We start from the raw sequence: 18978 nt of genomic DNA on the forward strand, positions 1-18978 counted from the left end.
AGAGGCAGGAGAGGAGCAGTGGGGCAGGGAGCTGGAGAAAACCAAGGGGAAAGCAGAGATCTATCCGCTACCACTCTTCCTAAAAAAATACAGAAAACTGGAATTTTTAAAAATGGGTAAACATCACCAGAACTTAGCAATGAAAAAAATGTTTTAATATCTACTAAAATTTTCAAAGGCTAGGAATACTTGAAAACTGTTTTGTTTCTCCACCACAGGAAAAAACTCTCACTTCCTGCTGCACAGTGGGGTGCCAGGACTTTCTCAATTATAAAATTTACTTACTATTATTTCCTTACCTCTCTACCGTGTATGTTTTTTAGATAAATAATAATATTTAAGATTTCATAAGTAGTTACTATATGCCACATACTATTCTGAATGCCTTCCATGGATCAACTCATTTAATCTTCATGACATGCCTATGAAATAGGCGGTATCATCATCACCATCATCATCTCCGAGAAGGAAACACAGATACAGAGAGGTTACCTGTTTAATACCACACAGCTAATCTTTTTTTAATTAAAATGAAAAAAATTCTACTCAGAGCATTCTACTTAATTTAGCCAATTAAAGTTTGACTAAATCGGGGTAAGAGCAATACAGAATGGGACACAACATAAAAAGCTTTACAAAGAAATGAGCTGTGAAATTCAACTGCATTTCTGTACCTGCATTTAAATTAAAAAGCAGGAATAGGGGCTTCCCTGGTGGCACAGTGGCTAAGAATCCACCTGTCAATGCAGGTGACACCGGTTCGAGCCCCGGTCTGGGAAGATCCCACATGCCGCAGGGCAGCTAAGCCCGTGTGCCACAACTACTGAAGCCCGCGTGCCTAGAGCCCGTGCTCTGCAACAAGAGAAGCCACCACAATGAGAGGCCCGCGCACTGCAACGAAGAGCGGCTGCCACTTGCCGCAACTAGAGAAAGCCCCGCACACAGCAACGAAGACCCAACTCAGCCAAAAAAAAAAAAAAAAAAGCAGGACTAGAATTTCAGAAGTCATTTAGACTATCTGCAAAGATTAGGATACCTTTCCAGAAATATACCTACGTTCACTTACTTTCCTGAAAATTAAGTGCATAACGTTTTGTACTTACAAAAGCTAATATATGCTTATTTTAGGAAATATAGAAAAGCATAAACAAGAAGAAAACAATCCTATCTAAAACATTCAGTGATAAGAGCATGATGTTCCCTTTTAGTTTGATTTCTACACAAAGTTTAAAAAAAAAATAATGTTAGTTATACAGGAATCCTACTTTGTATCTGCTTTTTACTATAAATGTTAAAATATAAACACTTTACCATCTTTTAACAAACTCTTCAACTCTTTTTAAAATGGTTACATACTAGTCTATTGGGGAGACACATAAACATTCACTGAACATTCTTATTATTGGACATTTAGGTTTTTGCTGCCTCCACTTTATTCATGAATTTCCAAAGATGATAGCTTAAATACTTTATTTGTTAAAATAAAGAGACATTACTGAAGACTTACAATCAGAATGGCCTTTATAAACCCTAATCAGAAGACTGTTCAATTTAACCTAATCGCCTGACCTGATAAAAAGGTAACAGAAGAACCGCCCTACCTCATACATATCACATATCTTGGTCCTCTCAAACATCTGTGCTTGTCTGCTTGGACTATTCGATGTCAAGCAGCAACTGCCTGCCCTTATGAAACAGACATTCTCTCTGAATTTAATCTTAAAAACAATTTATCCTTAGCCCAGACTTATTTCCCATGGTTGGCAGTAAGGGGCAGTCATAGTAACTGTATCTTGCTTTCCATGGATTAATAATAGCACTCTATTGTGGGATGCTAGCAAAAGTTCCTCAGATCACGTTAGCACAAAGACAGCAGCATACCAAACTCCAGAAATTCCATGAGTGAGATTAAAACCTTGCATATTAATCCTTGTTTATGCCCAAGCTAAAGTCATCTGTATACCTTTGACCATCTAGACCAAAAGAAGAGCAGGATCCTAAAAGTACATCTGTACTTATGCTTTACTTACCAAAGGCACTGAAAAGCTGGTAAAGGTCACTGGTTTTCCATTCTTTGGGGAATGTCACATGGAGGACATGATCACGTTTAGGCTGCACTACAAGACAAATTTTTGATGAAAGGTTGATAGCTGAAAAGTGGACAACAGACCAGTGGTTCTTTGACGAAACTAAGCCCTGGCTAACTTGGGGAATCGTTATGAATGCCTCATGATTACCAAGTGACCCCTGAAAGCATTCTTGGGATTGACTGAAAGGACACTGCCATCTGAGCTTAGGCCTCACGCTCTGATACTTTACAGAACCCACAACAATTTGAACCCTAGCAATTCTATGCAGAAACATCTTTGCTCATGAAGTTCCTGGGAAAATTATTTAAAGAAAAAAAGAAAAAGACTGCTCTGTTCAAGAAGTTTCACTAAACATTTAACTTTCTCATTTTAATCTAGTTGTCCATATGTTTATTTAGTTAAAATAATAATAATAATAATAATAATGCAGTGTCCAAGTTAAATGGACTGTGTTTGAGCAGAGGCAGTCCTAAGTCACAATCTTGTTTTCTAATCCCAGACCCACCACTTAACTGTGCAACTCTAAGCAAGAGACCTAACCACTCCAGCCACTCATGGTTATAAATTGGGGATGACGATATTCAGCTCGTAGAATTGCTGTGAGAATGACAGATTTAAACGTAAGTCTAATATGGAGTGCAACACAGTATGTCCTCAAACTATTATTACAATGATTATTATCATCAAGTATAAAGTGTAGTTCACCCATTTCTCTATGCCTTTCGGCATACATTAAGGCAAATAAGCCAGGCTAGGAAAACAGCAATGGAAAAGAATAATCAGAAGAAGAAGCAACCACCTCCCAAATAGACTGGCTTTCTGAGGTTTTCAATGAAAAAAAAAAAAAATCCACCCACTAAACTTAAATATATACATACTCAAATAATTGGAAAATAGAAAATGTACTGTTATTGACATGGCTAGCACATCTTAAAATCTATTACATATGTATTTATAAAAAATTATGAATTTAGAGTTCTGAGTGAAAATGAAGTAATGATGAGAAGACGTATTTTTTTAAAATTCAACTCATGTATAAACTGGAAAATGTAAGTAAAGAGATGAGTTAATCAAGGCCCAAGGGTAACATTAACTTAAGCATACTATTCATATCAACCACAAAATCACTGCCTATTTTTAAGTGAATAAAACTCTTTCTTCAGTAATACTTTTCCTGTTATCCCTTCCAGACCACACACTTAAATATGCAGATGCAACGAGAAAATAAAAATTCACTTACAGTCTGGTCCTTCCAAGTTTAGATAGGGGATATCCATGACTCTCATGAGAAATAGCCTACCAAAAGAAAAGAAAAACGGATAATGGACTAACTTCTATTAAAAAAAGACTGATATAGGCATGTTTATTTAGCTAAAAAAAATAAAGATATAAGCATCTATTAAATTCTTTTGTAGAAGCTTCTTAATTATATTACCCTATTTCTAAAATCATTTCAAAGGGTCTTAAGATTCACTTCACATTTTTTCTCTAGGGCTAAATGTTTATCATAAAGAGAAGAAAAAAACTGGTACCCCCAACACCTACAACAGCTCCTGGCACTCAGGAGCTACTCAATAAGTATTAGCTAAATGAAAAAAATTAGTAATCAAAGAGTCAAAGAGCTGCCTTGTTGGTCCAGAGAAACTGAGAGAAAACAAGTACTACAGAGTGCTAACCAACTTAACCACCTATGAACAACTGTTCCCACAACTGTAAAGGTAACCCCTATAGATTGGTGTTTTGTGAGCTAAGAATGTGTCACTGATGTCTTTTTTTTTTTTTTTAACTGAATGCAGTCATTGGATGAATACTAATCTTACTGGGTGAACTGCACAGTCTTAAATAAGTGACCATCTCAAAAGCTCATGTCATTACTGCCATTTAAAACATATTAAGAGCGCAAAGCAAAATAATCCTTGCTTAAAAAAAAAAAAAAACCTATCACACGGATATTAACCGTAGCAATCATTTATGTATACTTCCAAAATGGATACAAAGGCACTTTTAAAAGAGTACTTCTAAGTTACAACTCTCTGTAATGCCATTCGATTTGCTTTTATTTGCAAGATTATGGACAAGATATCAGGCATTCTGTTGTTTGTAAGATGATTTTAATGAGTTTTATTTAGATAACATATTGTGCATTTCTGGTAGGGACCTCATTATACAGCAAATTAAAAAGGCAATCCAAGTGCCCAACAAGCAATTAGTTTGGCTTCACTGACCCGCAATTAAGGCACATTATTACCAGGCATTCAAAAGCCAGGCAGGGCATGATCTAGTTTACAAATGGAACCATCAGCATGAATACCACTGTTCTGTTAATGCCAGAAAAAACGAAGTTCTGGTACTCTGTGGTTTGAGAACTTGTTGCCTAGCCTACAATTTAATAAACCAAATCCTATGGCTAAGAAACCAAATTTATTTTTAGTTCACTAATTTAGTCTCAAGTGTACTATTCTGGTTCTGGTAGCTGGTTTACCCAATTTAATGAATACTGCCTGCAATGTCAGAAGACAATGAGACATATAAAGCATCTAGCACACAGTAGGTTCCCTTCAAAAGTAGCTGTTATTACTACTGACAACCAGAACCTGAAAAGTTAGTCCTGGGTTATAAGGATCAATATTTTTATGCTTCACATAATTTTCAATTCTCCATCTAGTAAATTTAGAGATGGCTCCCAGCTTTAAAAACCATATCAAGAAAACTTTCAGTAAAAGTTAAAGGAACATATAAAAGTCAAGCACCATAAAAACAATTTAAAATGTGTACCCAAATTTCAACAGAAGAATAAAAGCTGAATCAACAAGATGTTCACTGCTATACCGTCAAATGCACCAATAATCAAAATCAACCTCCAGATTCAATTTATGAGGGGGTTGGTAAATTACAGTTCATCATTTCAACAGAATATTAAACGATCAAAATTAACTTCAAGATAATTTTCAAAAACTTCAAAACATCAATAACTTGTGGTACAATTTTAATTTTTAAAAAAGCACAAAATTTTATACTATTTTGACAGCTTTGTAAAACACTGATGTCATTAAACCAAAAATAAAAACTACTCCCCAGCCCCCGCCCCGAAAAAAAGCCAATCGTTTTGGGAAACTTTGTTTTTAAGAATTCCTTTTACTATTATGTTTTAAACTTAAAAAAGAAAGTAGAGGGACTTCCCTGGTGGCGCAGTGGTTAAGAGTCTGCCTGCCAATGCAGAGGACATGGGTTCGATCCCTGGTCCGGGAAGATCCCACACGCCATGGAGCAACTAAGCCCATGCACCTCAACTACTGAGCCTGCGCTCTAGAGCCCGCGAGCCACAACTACTGAGCCCACATGCTGCAACTACTGAAGCCCGCATGCCTAGAGCCTGCGCTCCGCAACAATAGAAGCCATCGCGAGAAGCCCACGCACCGCAACGAAGAGTAGCCCCCGCTCGCCTAAGCTAGAGAAAAGCCTGTGGGCAGCAACGAAGACCCAGCGCAGCCAAAAAAAAAAGAAAAGAAAAGAAAATAGAATAAGCAACAAGGTTCTACTGTATAGCACAGGGAACTATATTCAATATCCTGTGATAAACCATAATGGAAAAGAAAATGAAAAAGAATGTATGTATGTATAACCGAGTCACTCTGCTGTACAGCAGTAATTAACACATTGTAATTCAACTATACTTCAATAAAAAATAAATTTAAAAAAAAAAAAGAAAGAAAGAAAATAGAGGCTACCAGAACCAAGAGGCCCAGGGGAAATAACCAGAGATTTTCTTAGAGAAAGTCCAACTGAAAATGCTAGTAGAATAAATCTTGTGTACCCTATGCACTACCTCACCTGCTGTGGGGGAGACGAATACAAAGTGAAATCACAAGGTTGAGTCTTCCATTGCTTTATTTCTTTTTAAAATACTGTTTTCCTCCTAAGATCATGTGGCCTCAACGAGTTTAGAAAACCTACTGTCCTATAAATACAAACAAGGATGACAGTTGAAAAGCAGACTTTCCCAATTCTCTCACCATGCAAATATTTTAAAAAGAATTTTTTTAAGATATCTTTTGTCAAGTATTATACTGGCTATTTGTTCTCTAATATTTCATCTGGATTTTAAGTATCATTTCTGCTTAAACTAAGTAAAAATTTATTCTCAGTGAAAACACTCAAAAAGATTTTTTTAAGTTAGTTAATCCTACACTACCTTGTATGCTTACTCAATACTTTAACTAAATAGAAACCCCTTTCAAATTTCAGATGAATTATATTACTAGCCCTTCTCACTCATTCCCTATGCCTCCACCTTCATGCCTGGGCTTTATTGAGAAGTGAATCGTCCCAAACCCTGGAAGAACACGAAAACCAATTCTGTGTGTGACTTGGCAGACTGCACCCCATACAATTGGGAAACCAATTCTAAAACTGTAGCTGAGCGTCTGTGGAACAGAACCAAAGTAAACTCGCCAGGGCCTCCCTGCCCCCTTAGGTCAGACGGTTTGCAAGCCACTGCTCTGGTAGCACCCCTGCCCTTCTGAGGGAAAATTAAAACATTTCATTGCATGCATGCCTCATACAAACTGGCTGTCAAAAGGCCTACACTGACTCCCTAGAGTGATTTGATAAAATACCTCACGTGTAGATCATCTGACTGGACAGTTTTCATTTTAACATATGAGGAAATGCACTAGGCAAGCAGAAATGCTGATAAACACATGAAAGGGTGTTCCTTCCCTGTGATTGTATTGAAAAACAGTCTCTTTCAAGAGGCCTTTCATCTGCAGATATCAAAAACACATTCGGACCAAGGCTTGCATGAAACGTTATTTCTATTTCAGTGATGATTCAAGACGGCTGTAATTTGGTAAAGACACTCAAGGCTGTGTGGGGCCCTTGCCACGTTCCTGCAAGTTTCCTGGTGAAACGTTATTTTAGCACTTATTCTCCAAAGGACTGACACGAACTCTGTCAAAGACTAAAATTAAAATCCCCATTTGATACAAGGGCCAATTTTACACCAGGATTCTATCCTGGTAAACTACATGACTCAAGTTCACATTCTAGATGCTGTAACACAAATTTTACTCTTTTTGGCATTTGTCAGTTTTGTTTTGTTTTTTTTTTATAGGAGAAGCAACAGTTTTGGGGTACTGTATTCTGCAGGGAAGACATTATTATTATTTTTTTTTTTAATGCTATTCTTGTCTGCTTACATTCTTTTTATTTATGTATGTATGTATGGCTGTGTTGGGTCTTCGTTTCTGTGCGAGGGCTCCCTCCAGTTGCGGCAAGCAGGGGCCACTCCTCATCGCGGTGCGCGGGCCTCTCACCATCGCGGCCTCTCGTTGCCGAGCACAGGCTCCAGACGCGCAGGCTCAGTAATTGTGGCTCACGGGCCGAGTTGCTCCGCGGCATGTGGGATCTTCCCAGACCAGGGCTCGAACCCGCGTCCCCTGCACTGGCAGGCAGACTCTCAACCACTGCGCCACCACGGAAGCCCATTTGTCAGTTTTTTAATGTTCTATGATAATACTGGTAATGTTGTTTATCTCGGCTTTCAAACATGTCTAGAAAGATCCAAGGGTAGAACACAGCACACTCGGGGTCATTCACTCAGCAGGCTGGGTGAATTCAGCTCAGCCTCTTTAATAGGCTACACAGAATAGGCTGTGTACAATGGCTTTATGTCCCAAACAGCTACCCACCTCTGCTGCCCATATGCTGCATGGCACTCATGAAAAGCCATCTGCTAACATTCTTTGCTGACCAGGGCGATATGACACTGTGACCTAGACTGTGTAAGAAGGCCCGTAGTCACAGAAGAATTTCATTTCAGACATAAAGCTCCTCAGGAGCCTAGAACCTTGAGCACTTATCAAAATGTGCTTCCCTAGTCCCCAGATCGGCATCTGGACAGAAATGTAAATTCCTAGGCCCCACCTAAGCCCTACTGACTCAGAATCTGGGAACTGAAAATCACTGGGTTCACAGAAAAAGAGTATGTTCAAGGCTGTGTTAATTGCCATTCGTGATGATTCACTGGTCAGCTGGATAATAATGACTTGTGTCAACTTGTCCAAAAAAGTATTAGTCTTAATGATTTGTTTACAGTAAATCATTTTGGCTTAGAAAAACACAAAACGATTACAACAAACACCAAGGACTACCTCGAAATCCAGGAAGCAATAACATAAGGCTTCCACCACTCCCGGAAACCAGGAGCTGAACTGTGGCATGCAACTAGGTTCTCTGCAAGAGATAAATTGGGGAAAATTATTGCTGACAGCTGTTTTTCTCATTTTTAAGAAGAAAGTAAAAAAAAAAAAAAAAGATTACTTAAACTACTCTCTTGGCAACTCACTGGCAAAAGTCCAACCCTTTCTGTGACTTGGCCACAAATCAGCACCTCCAGCATCACAAACTTTAACCACTAAAGCAGCACCCAAGGCTGGCCAACATTGGAAGGAGGAACACTCACATACATACAAAGAATCAGATGTCTCCAACCTTATCAAAATTCTCCGACCTTACCAACAAGTTTCAGAGCCAGATTCTGGCAACCACAAAACACACTGAGCAGCTCAAAAGAAGTACACTAAGATCAAACGTTATTCTTTGATGACACAATAGCTTGCCTTGGACTATGGCTTATCTGAACCATTCCCTAGTTGTCCAGTGAATAAAAAAGGATTGCAAAACAGTGCCAGTATTAACCCATTTTATGCAGCTGTGCTCAAGGAAGCAAAAAGGGCAAAGGTGATATTCAAAAATGCACACAGGGGTACTTCCCTGGCGGTCCAGTGGTTAAGACTCCGTGCTTCCACTGCAGGGGGGGTGCAGATTCGATCCGGGGAACTAAGATCTTGCATGCCGTGGGGCATAAATAAATAAATAAAGTGCTATGGAAAAGAAATGGCTGGATATATCCTTTGCAAAAAAAAATGCATGGGCTTCCCTGGTGGTGCAGTAGTTGAGAATCTGCCTGCCAATGCAGGGGACACGGGTTCGAGCCCTGGTCTGGGAAGATCCCACATGCCGCGGAGCGACTAGGCCCGTGAGCCACAATTGCTGAGCCTGCGCGTCTGGAGCCTGTGCTCCGCAACAAGAGAGGCCGCGATAGTGAGAGGCCCGCGCACCGCGATGAAGAGTGGCCCCCGCTCGCCGCAACTAGAGAAAGCCCTCGCACAGAAACGAAGACCCAACACAGCCATAAATAAATAAATAAATAAATAAATAAATAAAATTAAAAAAAAAAAATGCACACAGGAAGTCCTGAAGGTCAATCAGGAATACTTTGCACGTAGGCTCAATCCTCGGGGAATCGAAAAGATCATTACAGCTTGTTAAAATTCTGCATGACCGAGTCTATGTGTAAAGCCAATAATTCTATTCAGAAGTGAAACAAAATACTTAATTTTGCTCCTGCAGCAGCATGCTTTCCAATGCTGTTAACTGATGGCAGAGAAAGACAGTGAATCAGTGAGGTGCACTGAGGGCCACTTTAAGAAGCAACTGGCAGAAAAACCAGTAATGCCCAGTGCAGTGCAGTGGACGTGCATCTGACAAAAGGCCCAACACAAAGGTTAGGTTATAAGTGGACAATGATATATCCACCTGACAAACCACTGAAGGCCAGTGACATGATGCTGCTAACCACTAGTTTTACTGTCTTTTGTACAATCCTTTACTGTATTTTTTTAAGTTACAAAATTATATAAATAGTACAACTCAATTAATAAATGAAATAGAGATAGAAAACACACTAGTAGGAAATACACTAAAATGACAGCTTTTTTTTTTTTTTTTTTTTTTTTCTTTTTGGCTGGTGGAATTACGAGTGGGTAATTTGTGTTTCAGTCAGGAAAAATATATATTACTTTTTTAAAGGACAAAGTCCCTGACTAAAATAACAGTATTTATTATGGCACATTCAGCCTCGTTTGATCCTCTGGAGTCTGGAGGACAGGCAGGCATCAGTCCTGTCATACAAGGTATGAGGAAGCAGGTTTTCCCAAGTCCAGTGGCTCACCCTTGGCCATCATGGGAGCAGAGACAGACTCAGACCCAAAGCTTCCCACTACAAGCCCTACACTAAAGTCTCCTGCCTTCTCTCTGCTGGGTACCCACTCCCACCGGGCTTTAACCTGAGCTACTTCCAAAGCCTCCATGTGAAACAGTGAGCCTGCTGTCCATGGGGTTTTTTGGTAATGCTTTAAGATCTGATTAAATTATAGCTTTGTGTGATGGGGCAGAGTCCAGATACAAGAAATGATGTTGCTGTCTGAGAAGAGCTTTGGGTAGACTGAGGAAGGCAACCAGGATGACCGAGCAGAGAAGAGAGCCATACAGCCACAGGTCAAAAGGACAACCTTCCCATGTTTGCAGTGCAGAAAGAGCTGCTATCTGGGCTACCTGGGCATCGGGCCTTCCAGTCACACCTGCCCCCACACACCATGATCACCATCAGGAAAGCCAGTGCATCAGCACATCTCAGGGTTGAGCGAGACACTGAGGTGTCTGAATGCTTATTTTATGCAGGTCAGATTTGTACACATACACACAGGCCTGAATGATCTAGAAGGACGTCTGATGTTACGGCATGTCTTCCTAAAGGAGAACAGTGTTTATTCTGGTGTCTTGCCCGAGCAAAAGGAAAATCCTCCAGCCTCCAAGCTTCTCATTCTTCCATCTAGAGACTCAGTATTTCAATAAATGAGTAAAAATTTGCATTTGCTCATCTGCTTTCATTAAGACTACACTTCTCTTCCTAAAAAGCTTTACCTCAAAAAAAAAGACATTTCCAAGTAAAACTGCACTCCTCTTATACCATTAAAGACTGGAATACAGAAATGTCGAGTAAAATCTAATCTCAACACAATTTGAGCAGTGAATTAATTTGTACCTCACCCCAAGTCCCAAGCCTTCCAAAGGAAAATTGAAACCTTTAACGACGGCCAGCTCTACTGTACTTGCAAATGGTCTTGGTATTTCCTTCAGGGCACAGCAGTAAAAGCACTTCATAAGAACCTTGTATGCAACGGCTCATCATTATACATATTTATGCGCTATAAAAAACTAATTTTATCATCCAGGGTAGGAAGCATGCAGACGTCTCTCACAGAATAAGCTCATTTGTTTTGCTCACTAAAGCCCTCGTGTAAAATAAGAGGGCAACCGCTGGCTACAGGAGCGTTACTGGGGCACCAGGTATTTCCATTTCACGCAGGGGGTGGGGCGCGTGCAATTTCCATCTAGCCACTTTATGTTTTGACAAATACAGCATTACCCGACATTTGTCCCGAAGCCAACTCATGCCCCTTCTCAAGCAGAGAAATAACGCAAGCAACAAGGAGGGGGGAAAGAAAGAAGAAAGAAAGAAAGAAAACCAGCAGCTCATGTAAACAGTCTCCATCAAATGAACCATATCAAATTACATCAAATAAAAGTGTTAAACTAAACCTTGTACAAAGGCAACGTCTGCAGGGCCTATAAAACAGCAGATTGTAAAATGTCAGAGGAAACCAGTCCCCCACAATCCAAGGGTCAAAGTCAACGTCTTTTAGAATCACTGCTCAAGCCAAACACAGAGAGAAAGAAATCTTTCAAAGATACTAGCGTTATCTCTTAAGAAAATGTGCCACTAACTGTAGAACTGTGTCTTTTAGAGACTGCTGCTGTGGAGGAAGAATCCATTCCCAGCTGCGGACAAACTTGGGTTATCCCTGACTCTGCGATTTCTGGGGCCCTCAGCAGATGGCCTCAGCTCTCAAATGGGGACACTATTACCTACCCCCTCAGGGCTGCTGTCAGAAATTACAGTCAATGCGGGTGAAATCCTCTGAACCGTGGAAGATGTTCATTGGAGAAGATATTTGGTAGCTAGTCTAAATTTCTTAGAGTACAGCTAACCCTTTTTTAAAAAATATTTATTTATTCATTTATTTGGTTGCACCAGGTCTTGGTTGCGGCAGTCAGGCTCCTTTGTTGCAGCTCCCTGCCTCCTTAGTTGCGGCATGTCAACTCTTAGTTGTGGCATGCATGTGGGATCTAGTTCCCTGACCAGAGATCGAACCCAGGCCGCCAGCATTGGGAGCGTGGAGTCTTATCCACTGCGCCAGCAGGGAAGTCCCTCACTGCTAACCCTTGAATCTTATAAATTAACTGTTAAATAGTCTTGGAAATAACTATTACCTACTTGTTCATAGCCAGGGCCAAAGCAAGGCAAGGAATACCTAAGAATGCTGACTTCACTACCAACATGTCTATTCAGTGGGCCTCCAAAATGATATATCCACATTCTAATTCCCAGAACCTGTGAACACTGCCTCACTTGGACAAAGGATCTTAGCAGATATAACTAGAAATTAGGTTAAGGACCTTAAAATGAGGACATACCCTGAACTATCGAAGTGGACCCTAAACGCCATCACAACTGTTCTTATAAGAGAAAGGTAGAGGGAGACAGGACACACAAAGAGGGGGAGGCAATGGGACAATGGAGGCAGAGATTGGAGTGATGCGGCCGCAAGCCAAGGAGGGCCAGCAGTCACCAGATGCTAGAGAGACAGAGCCTCTGGAAGGAGCACAGCTGTACCTATATCTTGATTTCAAACTTCTGGCCTCCAGAACTGTGAAAGAATAAATTCTGTTGTTTTAAGGCACCTACCAAGCTTGCAATGATTTGTTATAGGAATCATAGGAAACTAACATGATATCCTGCTATGGAGGAGGCAAGCTGTTTAAACAAATATCCAGGGATTGATTTTTTTAACCTCAACAAATTACTTGTTTATCATTACGATAAACAAGTTATTAAGCCAGAGGGACATGTACTTTAAAGCAACCAGAGCAAATACAAGGCTAGAACGGGCCCACATGTGGACAGCCCCTGGGGGCCCACAGGGCTGGCATGCCAAGTAGAGGTATGTGGAGTGGGTGCCCTTTAAGGTTTCTCTAAAAAGTAGCCTTTTGACAAAGCCATGGTAGCAGCTTGCCTGATAAATCTTTTGGCAAACAAGATTGCAAGGTAGAAATTAGATAAGGCAAAATCAGCTTGAGGCAAGCACCCCCTTCCATGGAGAAGTCAACAACTAGTTTGGAAACAAGCACTAAGTTCCCAGTATTGAAAAGCCCCACATTAAAGGCTTCAGGATATTATAATGTGCCCTAGACTTGCCTTGTCTTTCACCTTTATGAAAATCAGTGTACTAACTTTCAGGGCAATCAAACCAAGCCAATCCTTGGAGATTCTTTCCATCCTAGTAATTTGGGAAACCCAAAGTAAAATGAACATGAGTTGGGGCAAAATAAAGGGCTTTGGTTAAGGGATAGGAGGATAAAATACATCCTGTGTACCAGGGAAAAATACATTCGGTAAACTAGGGAGCAATTGGCTTCAAGTCTTCCAGAATCTGGGAGGCTGCTCTAAGCGTTCGTAATAGTGTGATTTTTACTCTTCATGGCGCCTGACTCCAAAATTTGCACAATTTGGAAGAGGTTGAGAAAGGACTCCGCTTCTATTAAAAGGCTTACTCCCTAGACTCTTAATAATTAAGAAGCAGCGTCCAGGGACTTCCCTGGTGGCGCAGTGGTTAAGAATCCGCCTGCCAATGCAGGGGACACGGGTTCGAGCCCTGGTCCAGGAAGATCCCACATGCTGCGGAGCAACTAAGCCCATGAGCCACAACTACTGAGCATGCACTCTAGAGCCCGCGAGCCACAACTACTGAGCCCACGTGCCACAACTACTGAAGCCCACATGCCTAGAGCCAGTGTTCCACAACAAGAGAAGCCGCCGCAATCAGAAGCCGGCGCACTGAAACGAAGAGTAGGCCCCGCTCACCGCAACTTGAGAAAGCCCGCGTGCAGCAATGAAGACCCAACACAGCCAAAAATAGTAAATAGATAGATAGATAGTATAGGCAGTTAGATAGAAGCAATGGGATAATACATTTTTTTTTAAAAAAAAGCAGCAGCATCCACAACAGTTCTAACTGGTTTAGGACGAGTGATGAGCTATGTTCCCTATCCCTGGTTGGAGACCCATTTTTGGTAGAACCGAGGGGACAGAGGACATTGCTCCTGTATTCAAGCACCATTAACATAAAATTAAAGGACAGCTAATACCGAGTTCTTGGGAAAGCCAGCCCATCGGAAAGGAAGGGTCCCATAATCAGCACTATTATTTGCCTCCGTTCTGCCTCCCCTGACCTCCTCGCTCTGGCATGACTGGGGGCTCCGGGGGAAAAGGACGTGCTCAACACAAATGCTCCTGGTGGCAGACGAATGCAGGAGGTGTCCGCTTCACTCTGCTGCTCCCCAGTCACACAGCCTCACCAGCACCCTGAGGCTCAGCGCACACGAGTGTGACCAACACACAGAGACGTGCTCTCTTCTCATTCACAACCCAGCCTCGCTGCAAGACCTTTTTAAGCAAGATACGAAAACAGTTATGAAGTGCTTTCTTAAGAGGACTTCTAGGTCACTGTTCTCTATAAAAAAAGATTTTACTGGCACCACACACTTCTGCCTCTTTCCTCCTGTCAACACAGAGAGACTGTCACCCAAGGATCTGAGGTAAGTCCATACAGCCCGCTCTGTTTATCTACCACTGTCCCCAGTACCGGGAAAAACGAGATTCACGTTATCTTCTTGGAAGTTCACTGTGGTGACGGTCACAGCTGCACTCAGCACAACCGCTCCACGCCATGTCTTACGCCAGCAGCCTGACCGACGGGGCTCTGCAGCCTCGGGGCGGCCCCCCAAGGTGGATGTTTACTACCCCCACTTCACAGAAGCAGACCCGGCTTCAGAAGGCGACGTAATGAGAACCCAGGCGGCCCCCACTGAGGCCCCTGCTGCCTTGCCTGTGAGCAAACCTTACGGAGGGTGTGGCACCGCTCCCCAAAACAGCAACGCAAATAGAAAAGAAAAATCCTCCAGGTGTTTGCAAAATAGCAATCGTTTTAATAGATTAAGATCTCACCGAAGCAATGAGTTGCTCAAGAAGAAACAGCTCACAAAGGGACAAATTTATAGAGACAGAAAAGTAGATGAGAGGTTTACCTAGGGCTTAGGGGAAAGGGAATGGGGAGTTACTGCCTGATGGTTATGGAGTTTGTTTGGGGTGAGGAAAAAGTTCTGGAAATAGATAGTGGTGATGGTTGCACAGCACTGTGCATGTAATTAATGCCACTGAATTGTACACTAAAAAATGGTTAAAATGGCAAATTGTATGTTACATGTATTTTACCATAATTTTAGAAAATGCATAATGTCATGTACCCAAAACCACTGAATTGTACACTTTAAATGGGTGAATTGTAGGGTATGTGAATTTATATCCCAATAAAGCTGTTTAAAAAAATAAAAAAGAAAGAGCTTTCAGAGGGTCACTTACAAATGTTATTTCTTTACTTTCCTCTCCCAGTAAAATTCTACAACTGAAAATGCTACCCAGCACAAAGATTGGGATATGACCATATGCCTCGGGGGGAAAATAACAAGCAAAAAAGATGCGCATGCAAATCTTCTCCCTGAGCACCATTTAGTTACAAGCATGCTTTTTCCTCCCCTCCCTCCCTTTTCTGATCAAGGCTCATAATTGAATACAAAGCCCTACTTATAGGGGGGTGTACAGTACTAAAGGCACGATTATATGGTATTTTCTATAAAAACAAAAAGCTCCCAGCACTTGGTCAAAGAAGCAGGTCTTCAAAGTATAAACGTCCCCACAGCAGTGACAAGCTGACTGAGGCCCACGACATGCCAGGCACTGTGCATTTTACAAACATTCTCCCATGTCACCCTGACAGCACACCTATCAAATGGGTACCAATGTTCTCAACTCCAGATGAGGAAGCTGAGGCACGGGGAGGGTAACTTGCCCAAGGGGGCCCAGGTCTAAGGAGTGGGGCTGGGATTCAAATCCAGGTACCTGACCCCAGAGACCACAACTGCTCTCTACTACATGATACCCTGAAGTGAAGCAGTTCTACTGTAGAAATTAATCAAATGATTTTAACATGTGAAATGCAAATAGAAACCAATTATGTGGTGCACTGTGACACTCACAGCTAGGCTTCCCAACAGCACAAACTGTGTTGTAACTCTTGCTTATGTTGGGAAATTGGAAGTCTCATGGGGGGAATTACTGTAACACTTAAAACAATAGACTTTATTGATAACCAGGCTGAACAGGATCTCAGTAAAGACACATTTGCTCCATCACCCAGGATGCTAAAACCCAACGGCAACTGCTGGGAACCAGGACAGATTATATAGCCTTTTGCCCTCTTGTGGCTCCAGTACCTTCTGCTCCTCTGTATGAGGAGGGGCAGGCAGGACACGAGAAGGTGAGGTGAGGGCCTCCCTGCAGGGGGTCGGGCACCGCTCTCGTGGGAGACAAGCAGGGTCTACACTTCTGGACACGTGGGTCGCCTGGCGAAGGGCAGCTGCTGGTAAATGAGGCAAATAAGCATGGGTCTGTCCAGTACCAGTGAAAGAAAGGAGGTTCAGCGCAGATCTTAAGTATTCTGTTTTCCTACAATCCTTCAGTTTAAAATCTCTCTGATGTTAAATACGAAGCACATGCGGATTGTAAGAAAAAAACCTGCTGCTGGAACATGATTGTTTTCCACAGAGGAAAAGGGAGAAAGTATCGGTGTGCTTTATTTCAGGTGCTGCAATGATTCCTCCCACTCTACACTTATCACTGTTTTATATACCTATACAACCTTCCATAAATTGCTGTCTTCATTTGAATAACAAAACTCTTTAAAATGCTCCATATCAAAGCAATCTTGCTCCCATTATGTACCAATCTGACATACTTCATCATCATCTGATTTTTCATAAGCAAACACTAAAAGGTGAGTACAGGAAAAGTGGACACTTCACATTTGCTCCAGTTTTATATCTGCATGGTAACAAATTTTCTTCTCTATCATGAAACTAAAAACATAAAATACATTCTGCTACCACATCTACTGTTTTGAATCTCCCAGTGTGTTAAATTCTCTTGTATTTCAAGAAAGGAAAATAATATATGCTAGCCACCTACTAAGTTCTAGGAACTATCAAAAATCCTTTTGCATCTCATGCGACCTTTATAATTTCCATGGGAAGGGAATAGTTCCATCCCTGTTTTTACAGAGGAAGAAACAAATTGTCTTACGGCTTGTTTCCTCACCTACAGCTTAGATAGAACATATAGCATGTCATCCCAGGAAGACCCAGATTTCTTCAGGACTCCTGTTCAAATTCAAAACACTTGTGTCAAGCACCAGGCAGCCATCCTGTACAGTAAAGTGCAGGCAGTTCTTCCTTTTTAACTCCACTACTAGAAATTAGCCAAAATAAGATATGTGCTCATTTCCTTCCTCCTTCTAAGAACTGAGGTAAATAGAAAATAACCTTCCCCCAAAACCCTTCAGAAAAGGTTATCTACAAAAGAGTTCAAGATGTCTTGCAGAAACAGATGGCTGTTAATAAAACGTTAAGGCAAAAGCCTGATTTTGTGCTTTCTGTGGTGCAATAAAAAGTAAAAGCAGAGAGTATTTTTAGCTCCTTCTGGACTAAAAAGATTTCACCAAAGGCTCTTCTCTAAGTCTGGTTTTCCATGCATTGATGAAAACTGACCAAGGTCATAAAAGAAGGTAAACCACTTCCTGAGCAGAGAGCCCATGACATAAAGGAAGAGCAAAGTGCACACAGCCCATCATCAGCAGTGGTCTCACCCTGATTTCCATCGCTCAGCAATCTTAGGACTTTCATTCTGAGTCCAAAAAGGAAGGGAGAAATATGGGAGGTGCCAAGGCCGTGAAAGAGACAAATGGTACCATGTGAAGTCCTGCTGGGAGATTCTCCTGGACAAACAGGGCTCAGAAAGCACCCTGTACTGCACTCAGTCTGCATTCTGCTCAAGCACCAACTGTCTCGGGATCTTCTCAATAGTTGACTCAGTAAAGCTTCCCCAAAAAGCACACCTAACACAGTCAGATGCTAATTTAGAATAATGAAGAAATAGGTGGAGTTTATCTCCCCTCAAGGTCTACTTTTTAAACATAAATCTGGTGAGAGCAGAACAAAATATTATTTGCATGTGTAACTGTCTCATGTCCATCCAAATTTATATTAGGGCTATGCATGTTTGGTTAAGCTGACATTGAGGAAAGGCTGGTGCCAAAACAAATAAACCCTCAGAAAAATTTACAGATTTTTCTAAAACCAACCACTTGAGATAACATTGATGGCAAATGCTGGATGTTTTTCTACAAGGGCAATCTTGAAGAAAAGTAATAAAATCAAGGTTTAATGTCATAAATGAAACCTGCATTTAAGTAAGAATGAGGTCAATATTAACACAAAAAGAGATGTCAAAAGAAGCAACTGCTTTTCCCACTTTCTAAATGGGTTAAGAATGGATGGCTACTATGGAGAACAGTATGGAGGTTCCTTAAAAAACTAAAAATAGAACTACCATATGACCCAGCAATCCCACTAATGGGCATATACCCAGAGAAAACCATAATTCAAAAAGAGTCATGTACCACAATGTTCATTGCAGCATTATTTACAATAGCCAGGACATGGAAGCAACCTAAATGTCCATCGACAGATGAATGGATAAAGAAGATATGGCACATATATACAATGGAATATTACTCAGCCATAAAAAGAAATGAAACTGAGTTATTTGTAGTGAGGTGGATGGACCTAGAGTCTGTCATACAGAGTGAAGTAAGTCAGAAAGAGAAAAACAAATACCATATGCTAACACATATATATGGAATCTAAAAAAACGGTTCTGAAGAACCTAGGGGCAGGACAGGAATAAAGACGCAGACGTAGAGAATGGACTTGAGGACACGGAGAGGGGGAAGGGTAAGATGGGACGAAGTGA

At 41.2% G+C, this 18978-nt stretch overlaps 1 protein-coding gene across 5 annotated transcripts in view; it reads right to left on the bottom strand.

The window, feature by feature from the left end:
• PARN (poly(A)-specific ribonuclease) overlaps positions 1–18978 on the bottom strand; it is a 160596-nt gene that overhangs the window by 102059 nt on the left and 39559 nt on the right. For all 5 annotated transcript variants that reach the window (XR_014235425.1, XM_082359280.1, XM_082359279.1 and 2 more), the window contains 2 exons: positions 3331–3386; positions 2031–2117 (listed from right to left, as the gene is read on the bottom strand). Coding sequence is in view for 4 of the 5 variants with exons in the window: in XM_082359280.1 (XP_082215406.1) it covers positions 2031–2117; positions 3331–3386 (143 nt within the window). In the remaining variant the exon portion in view is untranslated. The remainder of the gene's footprint in view (positions 1–2030; positions 2118–3330; positions 3387–18978) is intronic.

The sequence above is a fragment of the Balaenoptera borealis genome (genome assembly GCF_965194805.1).
Source record: "Balaenoptera borealis genome assembly, chromosome: 16".
NCBI lineage: Eukaryota > Metazoa > Chordata > Mammalia > Artiodactyla > Balaenopteridae > Balaenoptera > Balaenoptera borealis.